General features: G+C 44.6%; 1 protein-coding gene across 1 annotated transcript in view; it reads right to left on the minus strand.

The window, feature by feature from the left end:
• HNF1B (HNF1 homeobox B) overlaps window positions 1-14,984 on the minus strand; it is an 83,301-nt gene that overhangs the window by 55,765 nt on the left and 12,552 nt on the right. Inside the window, exon 4 of the mRNA XM_044005426.1 lies at window positions 12,935-13,173. Within this exon, the coding sequence (XP_043861361.1) occupies window positions 12,935-13,173 (239 nt within the window). The remainder of the gene's footprint in view (window positions 1-12,934; window positions 13,174-14,984) is intronic.

Here is a 14,984-nt window from a genome sequence, read left to right on the forward strand (position 1 = left end):
CATTTCCTTCTCCAGTCGATTTTTTTTTTTAATTTTTAAATTTTTTTTTAGTGAGGCAATTGGGGTTAAGTGACTTGCCCAGGGTCACACAGCTAGTAAGTGTTAAGTGTTAAGCTGGATTTGAACTCAGGTACTCCGGACTCCAAGGCCAGTGCTCTATCCACTGCATCACCTAGCTGCCTCCAGTCCATTTTTATGGATGAGAAAACTGAAGTAAATAGAGTTAAGTGACTTAACCAGGCTCACATAGCTAGTAGGTGTCTAAGGACAGATTTGAACTCAGGAAGATGAGCCTTCCTGACTCCAGATAAGGTGCTCTATCCCCTGCACCACCTAGCTACCCTTTACTACAATGAAAAAAGATGCTGGAGGATCCGGCAGCTAACCAGCCCAATAGATACAGCACCAGCCCTGGAGTCAATAAGACCTATGTTCAAATATGGCCTCGAACACTTACTAGCTGTGACCCTGGGCAAGTCACTTCATCCTGTTTGCTTCAGTTTCCTCACCTATAAAATGGGCTGGAGAAGGAAATGGCAAACCACTCCAGTCTGTTTGCTAAGAAAACCCCAAAAAGGGTAGGGAAGAGTTGGACACTACCGAACAACAACCACAAAATTTGAGGACCTTGATTCAATCTCAGCCCTGTCATTTACTCCCTCTATGACTTTGGGCAGATGCTTTCACTTCTGTGCCTCAGTTTCCCCACCTGTAAAATGAGAGGGTTTAACTAGACTCAAAGGTCCCTCTAAGACAGAGCTCCTATGTCCATGCAGAATGTATCGGTTCATATGATTCCCTTTTTTGTTCCTATTTTGAACGTAAGGCCCCCATGAGATAACATACATAGGAATCTGTAGATTCCTGAAGGTCCCTGACACCCTTTCAGGGGCTATATAAGGTCAAAACTATTTTTAGAGTAATGCTTCTACTTACTAGCTGTGTCACCCTGGGCAAGTCACTTAACCCTCATTGCCCCACCACACCCCCCAAAAATAAAGTAATGCCTTGTTAATCCCCATCTGTAGCTAAGGCCTGATAGGCAATGATATAAATGTTAACCATCATTTTTGGTGTTATCATTATTATTATTCTGATGTATGCTTATATTGTTTCAGCCAGGAACACCCCAAGAGATGAGACTCAAATGTCCTCCCACTACATCCATCTAGATTTCACTTCATGGCTTGGATTATCCAACCGGAAACTTTCACCAAGGACATGGAAAGGGTTCTTCTCCTAGGAATAGCCAGTGCCTGTGCTCTGAGCCTCCACGAGGCCTTATTTTCCTCTCTAACACCGGTGACATTTGTAGTCAGAGTCCTCAGATCTTTGAAGGCTCCTTCAGGAAGATAGGCCTGTTCACTAGGGCAGCCTGTTACAATAGACTCCCCTATCTCTCTCCCCAGTCCTCTTTGTGAGCAAATGAAGCCCTCCCGGTTTGGTGGGCTGAGTTTCTTTGTATGCAGACCCCAGAATCTAGCTGGTTGGCTATCAGGAGGTGGGGGTACAGCAGACAGCTCCGGAGGGTTGGCTTGGTTAATCTGATTAATATCCTGATTGTCTTCCTGGGCTAAATGATGACCTACGGGGTGGTGCCCTGAGATAATGTGACCTTCAAATCCAACAGATAATGGGATTGCCAGACAAAGTCCCATGGCAGAGGGGCAAGGGGACAATGCCTTTACAGTAACGTCACTGTCTAAACAAAGTGTCCACCTCCAACAGAAGCTGGGGTTTTGAAGAAGAAGAGCTCAGATTTCCTGCTTTTTCTGAACTGAAATGATCAGTGCTTTGGAGACAACTGCTATTATTTACTTGGGGTGCTGCTAAGATGAATATTTTTATGACTGCCCTCATAAACCGCTCCCCATTGTCTCCTGGCCAGGGGAAGGAGGAGCTCCCGGGGGTGAGCAAAGGGTCCTTGGGTCCCGTCTGGGGGCCCCATTAAGTTGTTAAGGCATTTAGTACCCGCAGGCATTCAGATTGCAAGGGCAGTTCAAATCCCAGCAAGGCTAGGAGTGGGGGTGGTGAAAGGAAGCTTTCATCTGTGCCCCCCTCCAGCTCAAGGGACAAGTCTGTCTTAGAAGCAAGAGCTGGGGAGAAAGCAGTAAAGTGACCAGACAGCCCAGACTCCCCCCCACCCCAACATAGCCATGCTCTTTCCCAAGTCTCTCAAAAAAGAGCTCTGGAAATACGGGGTCCAAAAGGAGCTGGGGGAAGGGAATGTCATTTTGGTGGCTTGCTGACTTCACAGCAGACATATATGCCATGATTCGGCCACAGCCTCTCTCCCTCCTGCTCAGTTTGGGGACGTCAGCTCTTAGGAAGGACAGAGCTTCTCTGGGCTAGGCATGGGCTTCCTTTTCCTGCAAGACAGAACCTGACTGCTAGGAGGGGAAGATGAGTGTGGTATCATGCTGAGGATCCTGGGGGAAGAGCACAGACACATAGGATCACAGACTGAGAGCTTGAAAGGACCTCAGAAGCCCTCTAGTCCAGATGCTTCATTTTATAGATGAGGAAACTGAGGAAATACAATAACTTGCCCAGGGTCATACAGCTAGCATGGGGAAGAACTAGAATTCAAATCCAGGTGCTTTGAATCCAAGTCAAGTGGCCTTTCCACTACACCAGTGGTTCTCAAAGTGAAGTCTGTAGATTCCTGAAGGTCCCTGATACCCTTTCGGGGGTACCTGAGGTCAAAACTATTTTTAGAGCAATGCTTCCACTTACTAGCTGTGTGACCCGGGGCAAGTCACTTAACCCTCATTACCCCACCCCCCAAAATAGAGTAATGCCTCGTTAATCTCCATCTGTAGCTAAGGCCTGATAGGCAATGATATAAAATCTAATGGGTATAGACAGGGAGGAGACATGGTTGCAGGGAGGAAAGGATGTCAGGAGAACTATTTCTTTTGTGAGGGTCTCTTGGGTTCCACATTCTGGTAGAAAGAGAAATGGATTGGGACCCAAGATACCAGAAAGTCCTAGAACATCTTACACATGTAATCATGGGCAGACCACTTTCCTTATATATCATGAAGTTTCCTTAAGACTCCAGATTCTAACTCGGTTCCTGAGCAAGTCACGTCAATTCTCTGTCCCTCAGTTTCCTAATCTGTAAAATGAAGAGGTTGAATTCAATAGCCTCTGAGACTGCTTCTGACTCTAAATCTATGATTCCTCTTTCTAAAGCAGAGGATAATCCCTGCCAATATCTTACTGCAGAGGTGGCAAACACTCAGCCAAGTGCTCCCAAAACAAATTCAAATGTAATTGGGAAATTCTTAACAAAATAAATTAAAATACAATAAACATAGAAAACATAGCATTTTAAAACTAAGTCACAGGGGCAGCTAGGTGGCACAGTGGATAAAGCACCGGCCCTGGAGTCAGGAGGACCTGAATTCAAATCCAGCCTCAGACGCTTGACACTAGCTGTGTGACCCTGGGCAAGTCACTTAACCTTCATTGCCCTGGGGGGGGAAAACCTAAGTCACTAACAGCCCACAGGTATCTTTAGGTACAGATCGATGGCCCCGTTTCTATTTGAGTTTGACAACACTGCTCTACAGGGAAGAATGAAAGAGATTAGGGAGAGGAAAGATGAATGATAGCTGACTTTTAGAGGTGATTTTAAGACTTGAAATGCTTCATACCTATTATTACATGTGATACTTACCACAACACTGCAAGGTGAGTACTGCAAGTATCATTATCCCTATTTTAAGATGAGGGAAATGAAGCACAGGGAGGAATTGCCCAGGATTACACAACTAGCAGCGATCAGAGGCAGGATCTGAACCCAGGTTTCTCTTGATTCCATCCAGAATGCTCACCATTATTCCATCTCCTTTTAGACCTTGTGCCTGTTCTTTTCAGTGGGGCACCCAGATGAAGTCCTTGCTCTCAAGGCCAAAGGGTATGATGAACAAATCCACCCGTAGGTCTCATGAAAGCAGAAATCCTGGCTCGTGCCAAGGCTGGCCATACTGTCATCCCATGCCAACTTCCTCCTCTTCCTCCTCCTCCTCCTCTTGCTCCTGCTCCTTCAGAGCAATCAATACAAACACCAGTCTCTAACCAGTCCGATCAATTCCCTCTGCCTTCCCCTCTGACCTCTGCGGAGCCTCCTTTTCTCTAGATTCAGCTCCAGAATCAAGGCGGAGGCCATCACTCCAACTCTGCTCAAAAGGAGGTTCAGAATGGCCTGTCACTGGGGCCTATAACCAGGGACAGCTCCTGCTGACTGGAGCTGGGATGGGGAAGACAAAGGCCATCCAGGCCGAAGATAAATGAACCCCTCACCACTGCTACAGTCACTGGGGTACCCTAATAGAGGGAAACAAAGGATTGTCCCTGTGACACTTGCTGGAAGAGATGCAGGCACATCAAAGGAAGCCAGGCTCGTTCAAAGCCCCAACTTAATTGTCAATTAAGCGTGCATAAGGGAGCAAACGCCATGACAACCCTGGGCCGCATGCTGGTGTATTATTGTCGAGCCCAGGGAGAACACTGAAAACAGCTGATTTTGCTGACAATGTGTTTGTAGGGCACCTTGTAAGCAATCAGCACATGACAGAAGCAAAGCTTGCCTTCTCCTCCCCACCGACCCTATTGTAGAAGACATTCCAGGACTAGGGTCACCCCGTGGTCATCGGGGACTTGCAGAAGGTGGATGTTCCTTGAAGAGATGCACAGCTCAAAGTGAGCCAGCACTCTCAATTCGGTTGGTGAGAAAGGGACTGTGCTTGGACGCAGAAAGAAAGGAAACTTCACTACATAGAAGGAAAGTAGCTTCTCTTTTTTTTTTTTTTTTAGGCAATGGGGGTTAAGTGACTTGCCCAGGGTCACACAGCTAGTAAGTGTCAAGTGTCTGAGGCCAGATTTGAACTCAGGTACTCCTGAATCCAGGGCCGGTGCTTTAACCACTGCACCATCTAGCTGCCCCAAAGTAGCTTCTCCATGATTACATGCACAGTTCTGCCATCTTGGATCCTAATCCATTTCTCTTTCCACCAGAATGTGGAACACAAGAGACCCTCACAAAAGAAATAGTTCTCCTGTCACCCTCTCCTCCCTATAGCCACATCCTTTTCCTGCCTATGCCCACTAGATTTTATATCACTGTTTATCAGGTCTTAGCTACAGAAAGGGATTAATAAGGCGACATGATAGGAGAGCAGTTCTCAAAAGACACCTCCCTCCCTTCCTCACAGAGGCTGTGGGTATGGAATACTACAGATCGTAACACACCTCAGTGGATTACTTTTGTCAATTTTTTCTATTTTTTATTATTTATTTTTAGAGACAGAGAAAGGAAATGTAGGTGGTATTAAAAAAAAAAAAAGATATCACAATGATCCAAGACAATTCCAAAGGACTCATGATGGAAAATGTTCTCCACATCCAGAAAAAAAAGAACTGTGGATTCTGAATGCAGATTGAACCATACTGTTTCTACTTTTGTTTTTATTATTTGAGATTTTTCCCTTTTCTTCTGATTCTTCCTTCCCAACGTGATTAATGCAGAAATATGTTTAATGTGACTGTACATATATAACCTATATCACATTGTTTTCTGTCTTGGGGAGGGTGGAGGGAAGGAAGGAGGGAGAAAAATTTGCTACTCAAAATCTTACGAAAATAAATGTTGAAAACTATCTTTATGGATTTCAGAAAAACCTGGAAAGTGAAAATGAGCAGAACCAAGAGAACATTGTACACAGTATCAACAACATTTTGTGATGATCAACTGTGATAGACAACTTTTCTCAGCAATACAATGATCCAAGGCAATGCCAAAAGGCTTATTATGGTGGGAAATGCTCTCCACATTCAGAAAAAAAGAGCTATGGAGTCTGAATGCAGACTGAAACATACTATTTTCACTTTTGTTGTTGCTTTTTTGTATTGTTCTTGTTTATTCTTTCTTTTTTTTTCCTTTTATTCTGATTAATATGGAAATATGTTTAACATGATTGTAATGTATAGCCTATATCAAATTGGTTGCTGGCCTTGGGATGGGGGAGGGAAGGGAGAGTGGGAGAAAAATTTGGAACTCAAAAAATATCTTTACATATAATTGAGAAAAATTCAAGATAAAAATAAAAGAAAACCAGAAAAAAAGAAAGAAAACTATCTTTATATGTAACTGGAAAAAATAAAATACTTTTAAGATTGAAAAAAGATATCAATTTTTTTAAAGCAATCAAAAATAATTTTTAAAACATTTTAAAAATGTTTTTTAATTTTTGTTTTTGTTTTTGCAGGGCAATCCAAGGGTTAAGCAACTTGCCCAGAGTCACACAGCTAAGCTAGTAAGTGTCAAGTGTCTGAGGTCACATTTGAACTCAGGTCCTCCTGAATCCAGGGCTGGTGCTTTATCCACTGTACCACCTGGCTGCCCCCCCCCAAATTTTTTAAAATAAAAAAGTTTAAAAAGCAATCAACAGAACCCCACTGACTGTTCATTTTGTAATGTCTTGTGCTGCATCTCTCATTAATTTTTTTTTTGAGGCAGTTGCGATTAAGTAACTTGCCCAGGGTCACACAGCTAGTAAGTGCTAAGTGTCTGAGGCCAGATTTGAACTCAGGTACTCCTGACTCCAGGGCCGGTGCTCTATCCACTGCGCCATCTAGCTGCCCCTCTCATTAATTTTTAATTTAGGCTCCAAATATTATCTATGGCTCTCTTTCATAGTTCTAGCCACCAACAAACAAAATGGGCATATCATTTAGGATTTGAAGATAGAAGCCAACACTTTAATGTCCTATTCAGTTCCTGTTTCCCTTTCTCTCCTGTCTCTCTACTTACCATTTATTGAGGCATAGTAGGAAGAGGCCTGGTTTAGGAGAAAGAGGACAAGTTCAAATCCCATCTCTGATGCTTTTGCTTGAGTGACCTTGGGCTAAGTCATTTTTCCCTTTGCCCCAGTTTCTTCATCTTTAAAGTGAGAGGGCTGGACAAGATAGCTGCTGATGGACTCTACACATCCAAATGAATAAATAATCTTTGTGTGACTCTGATTAAATCATTTTACCTCATTCCCATCCCTTGAAGGCAAGGGGTAGTTTCAATTTTGCCCTTGTATCCCCAGGATATCTTACTACTGATATATAGTGCTTAATAAATGTTTATAGAATCAAAGTAAAATTCCCCTCGTTGGACCTCGATGTTCCCATCTGTAAAATGAGAGGGTTGCATTAGATGAGTTCTTAGATCCCTTTGTCAAATCTAAATCCTACATTTCCACCACTCTCATTCATAGAGACATTCCCAAGGTGCCGTGCTGTAAGACGCTGGGTCTCTTTGAGGAGGAGGGAGTGAGAAAGGAAAGAGAGAGCATGAAGGCTGCCAAGGTTGGCTGAAGCAAGACCATGCAGAGAACAGCAACAAAACAATTAAAACTGAAATTATCCTGACTAAGTTTGGCCCCAAAGAAGAGATAAGAGAAGGTGCCGCCCTCCCTTCCTTGCAGAGGTGGGGGACTATGGGTGTGGAGCACTGTAGATTGATTGTCAGGCTGTCTTAATGTACTTATTTTGCTGAACTAATTTTTTTTCCTATTTTTTTATTCTTTGTCATATGGGACAGAAGGGAGAAAGGAGGATATATTGAGAAATGTGATTGATGTAAAAAAAATAGAGGGGTTATTGGCTGACTAACTAATCCAGGGGTGTCCCAAAGAAATAAGGAAGAAATATACATATAAGAAAAACCTTTCGGGGCAGCTAGATGGCGCAGTGGATGGAGCACCGGCCCTGGAGTCAGGAGGACCTGAGGACACAACTGAAAAATGACTAAGCAACAACAACATGGGAAGTGGGGCAGCCAATTCTGGAAATTGACAAAAAGATGTTCTATGCTTCCAAACCCAAGGTCTAGATGTCACTATTTCATTCTCAGGATTCAGAGGACCTAGATTCAAACCATGGCTCTGCCCCTTACTTAGTACACGGGTGATCTTAACCCACTTAACCTCTTTGGTCTTCAAGTCTTCTCAATGAAGGGACTTGACCAGGTGGTCTCCAACCCTTTAATCACACGTCCATAACTCAGATGGGGATACTGAAAAGGAACATGGGACCCAATTATTCTATTACCTCTGCCTCCTCAAACCCCTCACTCTTTCCAAGGCTCAACTCAGGAAGTCTCCTTCCTCGGGTCTTTCCCACCCTTGCTTTGTCTTTTCTTATCCTGTATACAGATGTTTCTCTCAGTAGAAGATAAGCCACATGAAGGCAAGAATTGTCTCTCTTCCTATCATCTGGCACATTAGGAACTCAACCAATTCTTGTCTAATCAAATTGAATTGCATTTATCTATGTTTTGTTGGTGGTGGTCATTTTCATGGCCCCACTTGGGGTTTTCTTTGTAAAGATACTGGAGTGGTTTGTCATGTCTTTCTATGGCCCATTTAACAGATGAGGAAACTCAAGCAAAAAGGGTCAAGCAACTTACCCAGGATCACACAGCTAGTAGGTGTCTGAGGCTGGGTTTGAACTCAGGAAAATAAATCTGACGCACTGTATCCACAGTACCACCTTGGTCTGGGCTGAGCCCAGGAGCAAGTAAACCTGGAACCTGTATGTGCGTCTACTATGGATATACTCCATAAAGGGAGTCAAGTTGACACAATCCTGGCCTTTGGAAGTGGTAATGAGAAGAGAGGGAACTCCAAGCGAGTGTCTTCGACAAATACTGTCTGCCACTAGCTACCTTTGTCTTCTAGGAAGGAAAGCACTAGATCCGTGGGACTCCCGTGCATCAACAAGGTCCCAGTGATTTGGCAACAGAACCGTAGGTTGGCTTGGGCACATTCTCCCTCTTAATCCTATCTCCCTAGTTAAGTTAGCTAAAGATCAAAGGAGCCCTGTTCCCAGCACATAATAAATTCTATAAATGCTACTATTATTATTAGCATATTGGAAAGAAACTGAAACTGGAAGTCAAGAGGCCTGACTTTGCCCCCAGTAGCTATGGGATGTCTGACAAATCACTTTACCTCAATATGACTCATTTTCTCCAATGAGGAAGCTGGCCTACAGAGTTTTTAAGGTCAAATTATACCTCCCTTGAGTAAGTAATAGTTCTCCTCTTTCCATTCCCAAATTACCTATAGATATCTTTTTTTTTTTTTTTTTGGTGAGGCAACTGGGGTTAAGTGACTTGCCCAGGGTCACACAGCTAGTAAGTGCTAAGTGTCTGAGTCCAGATTTGAACACAGGTCCTCCTGAATCCAGGGCAGGTGCTCTATCCACTGCGCCACCTAGCTGCCCCTAGATATCTTATTTTTATTCATCCATATACATGTGTGTTTTTACCCCTCCAGTAGAATGTAAAATCCTTGAGGGCAGTCGGAGACTATTTTATTTCTGTCTCTCTTTCCCCTACCAGATTCTAGCACAGTGCCTCATCTACCCTAGGCGTTCAATAAATGCTTCTTGAATTAGTATCATAGGATCTTTGATCTTTAACTGGAAGGGATCATATTGTTCAATTCCTCCCCTCCCATTTTACGGATGAGGAAACTGAGGCACAGGGAAGTTAAGAGACTTGTCCAAGATCACACAGATAATAAGAGGCAGAGGCAGAATTTGCACTCCAGTAATAGGATTATAGATTTAGGCCTGGACCTCAGGGGCCATCTAGTCCAACTCCCCCATTTTACACATAAGGAAACTGAGGCACAGGGAAGTTAAGTGATGTGTCCAAGGTCACACAGGTAGTAAGCGTCAGAAGGTGGGACTTAAAGCCAGATTCTATGACTCTGGAGCCAGGATGGAAGGTCTTTTAGAACCCCATCATATTTTCAGGTTCTATGGGGCCCTGGGAAGGGCCTGAGGGTTCCAGGTTTCCTCTGGGCCCAACCATTCTCGGCCTTCTAGCACTCCACCCCGGTGCTGCTGCTTCTCAGGGCCTGCCTGCCTGCCTGCCTGCCTGCCCTGCCAGACTCTACCATCAGCCTGAGGAGGGAAGAGAGCGGTCTAAGCCAGTGACCCCACGGTGACCTCCACACGAGTTCAGCTTGTCAGAGAGCTGCTGGGCTTTTGTTTGCAGCCCGGCTCCCTGACTTTGGTGTGGAGATCACAGGTAACGGCACAATGCACATTGTATTCCCAAGAATGCCCCTTGGCCCCACCCCTCCTTCCCAGCTTCCCCATTGAGTCCTTTTGCTTACTCCACACTGTTTTCTCCCAGCCCAGCTCAGCACCAGCCACCCCACAGATGCGGATTGCTGCTTTCCTCTGAAGCGCTTTGTCTTTCCCCAGAGGAGCCGAGTTACCCTGGAACTCACCCCGGCCTGCTCCCAGGGGCTCCCCAGGCTCTCAGCAAGCCACCGCCTCTGCCTAGCCAGCAGCAAGAATGACAATAATAACCGACATTGACAGAGCACTTTGAAATTTCCCAAGCACTTGGCACACATTCTCATTCAAGCCTCATGACAGCTTGGGCACCAGGGATGTTGCTTTCCCCATGGTCCAGAAGCAAAGTTGAGGGACCTACCCAGGGTCATGTGTCGGAGATGGCATCTGAACCCCTCACCTCTGCCTCTTCATTTCCCTCTCTTTCCTTAAGGCCTCAGCCCAAATCCCACCCTCTGCAGACCTTTCCCCAACCTCTTTCCATCTATTCTGTATGTAACGTTATTTCCATGCTGCTTCTCCCATTAGACTGCAAGCTCCTTGAGGGGAGGGGACTGTTCTTACCTTTCTTTGTATCCTCAGAGCAGGCACATACAAAGCACTCGATAAATCCTTGCTAACTGACCAACTGACTAACTCGACCACATTGATTCCCTGACTCCCGGCTCTCCAATGCTAAGTACAAAAGGCAGAGACTCCCAAGGGGAGCATAAAGACATAGGTTTAGACGGTAAACTCTCTAAGGGCAAAAACAATCTCAAAAAAGATCAAGGTCTTTTTTCTGCCAGTGGGCACTTAGTAAGTGCTTGTTCATTGATCGAGTGATTGGCTGATGTTTGTTACCTCAGCCCCTGGCCACAGCATCTGAACACTTTCCCTGGTATTCTGGCCTCCTGTCATGAGCCCAACCTGCATCAATAGCACTGATATTTGGTGCCGGTGGAGTCATCTTGACAACTTGCATTGACCCTGGGAAGTTCGTCCCTTTCTGGTCTCAGTCCAATTTTAGTTTTTTCGATCAAAGATCTAGTACTGGAAAGTATCTCAGAGGCCATCTTGTCCAATCCCCTTCATTTTACAGATGAAGAAACTGAGGCACGGGAAGATTTTTTGAGGGAGGTTGTGCAATATCACACTGGTAGTAAAGATGCAGATGTGGGTCCTCTGACTTCAAAGCCCCTATTCTGAGCTGCATCAGGGTGACCCAGCAGAGTGTCCCGGGGCAAAGATTCCATTTAGGCTAATCTACTAACAAGGAATGTCCAGCTTATACTCAATCCTAATGCTGGCTGGAGAGTAGGCACCATGCCAGGCCTGTACTCTCCTGATCACTGGGGACACCACTGATCCCTCAGACATACTTTAAGAATCCAAAAGTCATCTTCACACAAAAAATGCTTCTGAATGCACACGTCTTAACACTCATGAACTCCGTTAAGGTTTACACACATACATCACCTCATCTGGATCTCATGATTCCTTGTGTGTTTGATACTGTAATGTGTGATTATCCCCAATTTACAGGTAAGACTAAGACTCAGAGGGATTAAGAGATATACCCACAGTCAGACAGCCAGTGTCAGCAGCAGAATTCAAACCTAGCACTTCCTGACTCTGGGTCCAGACCCTAGTCACTAGCCCCAGACTATGTTTCATGGTGTGTGTTATCTAGCTTGCATTTTTTTCAAAGAAAAAAAAAATCAGAATGAGCACAGTAGCATCGTACTAGGCACGAATGAGGGATGTGGCCAGTGTCTTCAGCACCATAAAGCCCCCAGGAGATCACACTACCAGTGTGATGTTGGGCAACCTCACTTGATATCTCCCTGTGCTTCAGTTTCCTCATCTGGAAAATGACAGGGATTGGACAAGACAATTACTGAAATACCTTCCAGTGCTTTGATCCAAAGAATTAGAATTGGACTGAGACCAGAAAGGGACCGACTTTCCAGGGCTGTTTGGCTACGCAGGAAGCAAAGAAATGGATGGGTGATGCCCTACTATGTGGTATTGATAACAGCTAGCATTTATAAAGCCCTTTAAGGTATACGAAGCATTTTACATATCATCTTAACTTGACCTTTGGGAGAGAGGAGCAATTCTTATTAACCCCACTTTATAGATAAGGAAACTGAGGTCTAGGAGGTTCAGTGACTTGCCCAAGGTCATAGAGGGAGTAAGCACCAGAGGAAACTGAGGCTAAGAGATGGTAATGACTCACCAAGGGTTACACTTCTACTAAGTGTCTGAGTCAGAACTCAGGTCCTCCTGACTCCAAGACCGGTACCCTAGCCACTGTGCCACCTACCTGCCTCCTGCAGAGACCTGTGGCCTCTATCTGGATGCCCCCCCGCAGCTGCCAGGTCCCTGAAGCCAGAACCAGTGCCTTTCACCACTTCCCCCATCTCTAGAGCTTAGCACAGTGGCTAGCACGCAGTAGCCATTTAATAACTGTTGATTGATCGATGTCCCCCCTGAATCAACAGACACCCAGAGACAAGGACACAAAGAAAGAGGGCCCTCCAGGGAAGGTTACCTCATTGGAAGAGGCAAATGGGCAGAAGTCTCTATCCTTGAATGTCCCTGTACAAAACCACTTTCTCTAGTCCTACAATTCTCCTTAGAAAAACATCCTGGCTCAGAGCTGTTGCCAGCACCTTCCTGAGGAATCACCCGAAGCATCCTTTTACTAAAAAGAAGGAACAAGAAACCCTCAACGGGAGCACCAGGCCCCAGTCCCTTCAGTGGCCCTTTTGCCGAGGTGTCCGGGCGAGCTCCTTACCTGATAGCTTACTTGGAGGGGAGGCACTAGGCTGCGTGTGGTGGGGGGAGCCATGGGACAGCATTGGGTTGAGGCCATGCGGCTGGTTTGTGCTGTAGGCATCCATGGCCAGCTTCTGGCGGAAGGCCTCTTCCTTCCTGCGGTTGGCAAACCAATTGTAGACACGGACCTCAGTAACCAGGTTGGATCCCAGACCGTGAGCTTTGGAAGGGGAGACTCCTCGTTGCAGACATTCTGCCCTGTGAGCAAACAAAAGGGAGATGTGGCAAGGTAGCATGGTGCAGAGAGGGCTCTTGGGGCTTTAATATCAAGCAACAGTCCTGGCTAGGAATGTCATGAGGCTAAAGTTAGGGTGCTGGAAGTGGGGCAATTGCTCTCTAGAACTGAGCCCTGGGTCATCAGTTAAAGACAGGTTAAGAAGAACCTGTACATTAAGTCACAGCCCTTCCTTCCCCCTAAATTCCCCAAAACAAAAGGGTCCCCAAAGAACTCCTGACTATATACTCTACAGCAAGACTTCTTCCTTCCTTCCTTCCTTTTTTTCTCTCCTCTTTCTCTGTCTCTGTCTCTCTACCTCCCTCCCTCCCTCCTCATGTGGCATTCAGAAAAGGATTTTCTTGTATCTCAGTATCCTGTCCCCAGCCAGATCTCACTGCTTCTATCAGGGTCTACATCCAAATAGCCCATGCCACTCAAATTGAGTTTTGGAAGCCACACAAATCTTTATTGGGTCTTGCATTGGTAGAAAGCAATAAAAAAGTGAATCGCATTTACAGGAAAACAAAGATGTTCAGATCCCATCTCTGACACCCCCTGTATAACTTTGAGCAAATCACTTAATCTCTATGGGCCTCCGTTTCCCCATCTGTAAAATGGGAGGTTGGGTTGAATGGCTTCTCTAGATCTAGATCTTATGATGCAATTAGTACCTGCATGACCCTGGCAAGTTATTTAATTTCACTGGGCTTCGGTTTCCTCCTCCATAAAATGAGAGGGTTAAACTAGATAGCCCCTAAATTCTCTCACAGATCAAAATCTATGACCCTCTAAGTCTATGTATGGGATGGCACAATAATACAGTGGAAAGCCTGCTGGATTTTATATCAAAGGACCCAGGTTTGAATCTTGGCTCCGCCTGGCATTTCTTACCTGTGTGACCTCAGGCAAACCCCTCTGGGCCTTAGTTTTCTCATCTGTAAAATGAGAAGGTTGGGGTCGTTTTCTTCTAAGAACCATTCCTACTTTTATGGACCTATAGCAGGTCCACAGCTTCTGACACAGAAAGCATTTAATAAAACCTTGTTGACTAAACAAAAATACCTCTTGACCTAAGAATCTGGATGAAGAAGGCAAAGATGAAACATACACGCAATGGTCCCAGAGCTGCTGACAATCACCTCAATTAAAATAAGTCTTCCAAGCCCCAGGCATATAATAATTATCATCTATTCATGATTTAAAATGATTGTCTAATGTAGTATATATTATTTATTATACTGCAGCAATAATATGTTATACATTAATATGATATAGTAATATCAATACTATTCATATCATATATGATGTCATGATAATGTAAAGTAATATTATAACTTAATTATACTAGATTTTATAATAATCACAATAATATTATAATGCCACTGAGAGCGTAGTATGTACTATTTATTACCCATAGGATGTAAACTCCTTGAGGGCAGAGATTTGTTTGTCTTTATATCCCCCAATACTGAGGGTTATATGTTGTTTCAGTCTTGTTTGACTCTTTGTGACCCCATTTGAGGTTTTTCTTGACAGAGATACTGGAGTGGTTTGCCATTCCTTTCTCTAGCTCATTTTATAGATAAAGAAACTGAGGCAAACAGGGTTAAACAACTTGCCCAAGGTCACATAGCTAGTAAGTATCTGAAGCCTGATTGGAACTCAGGTTTGCTTGACTCTAGGCCCAGCACTCTATCCTCTGTATCACATAGCCACCCCCCAAATGCTATATAGTAATTGCTTGTTGAATTGAATTTATTGAATGAATGCTTGTTGAATTAAATTTAAATGA

This window comes from Dromiciops gliroides, chromosome 4 (assembly GCF_019393635.1).
Source record: "Dromiciops gliroides isolate mDroGli1 chromosome 4, mDroGli1.pri, whole genome shotgun sequence".
NCBI lineage: Eukaryota > Metazoa > Chordata > Mammalia > Microbiotheria > Microbiotheriidae > Dromiciops > Dromiciops gliroides.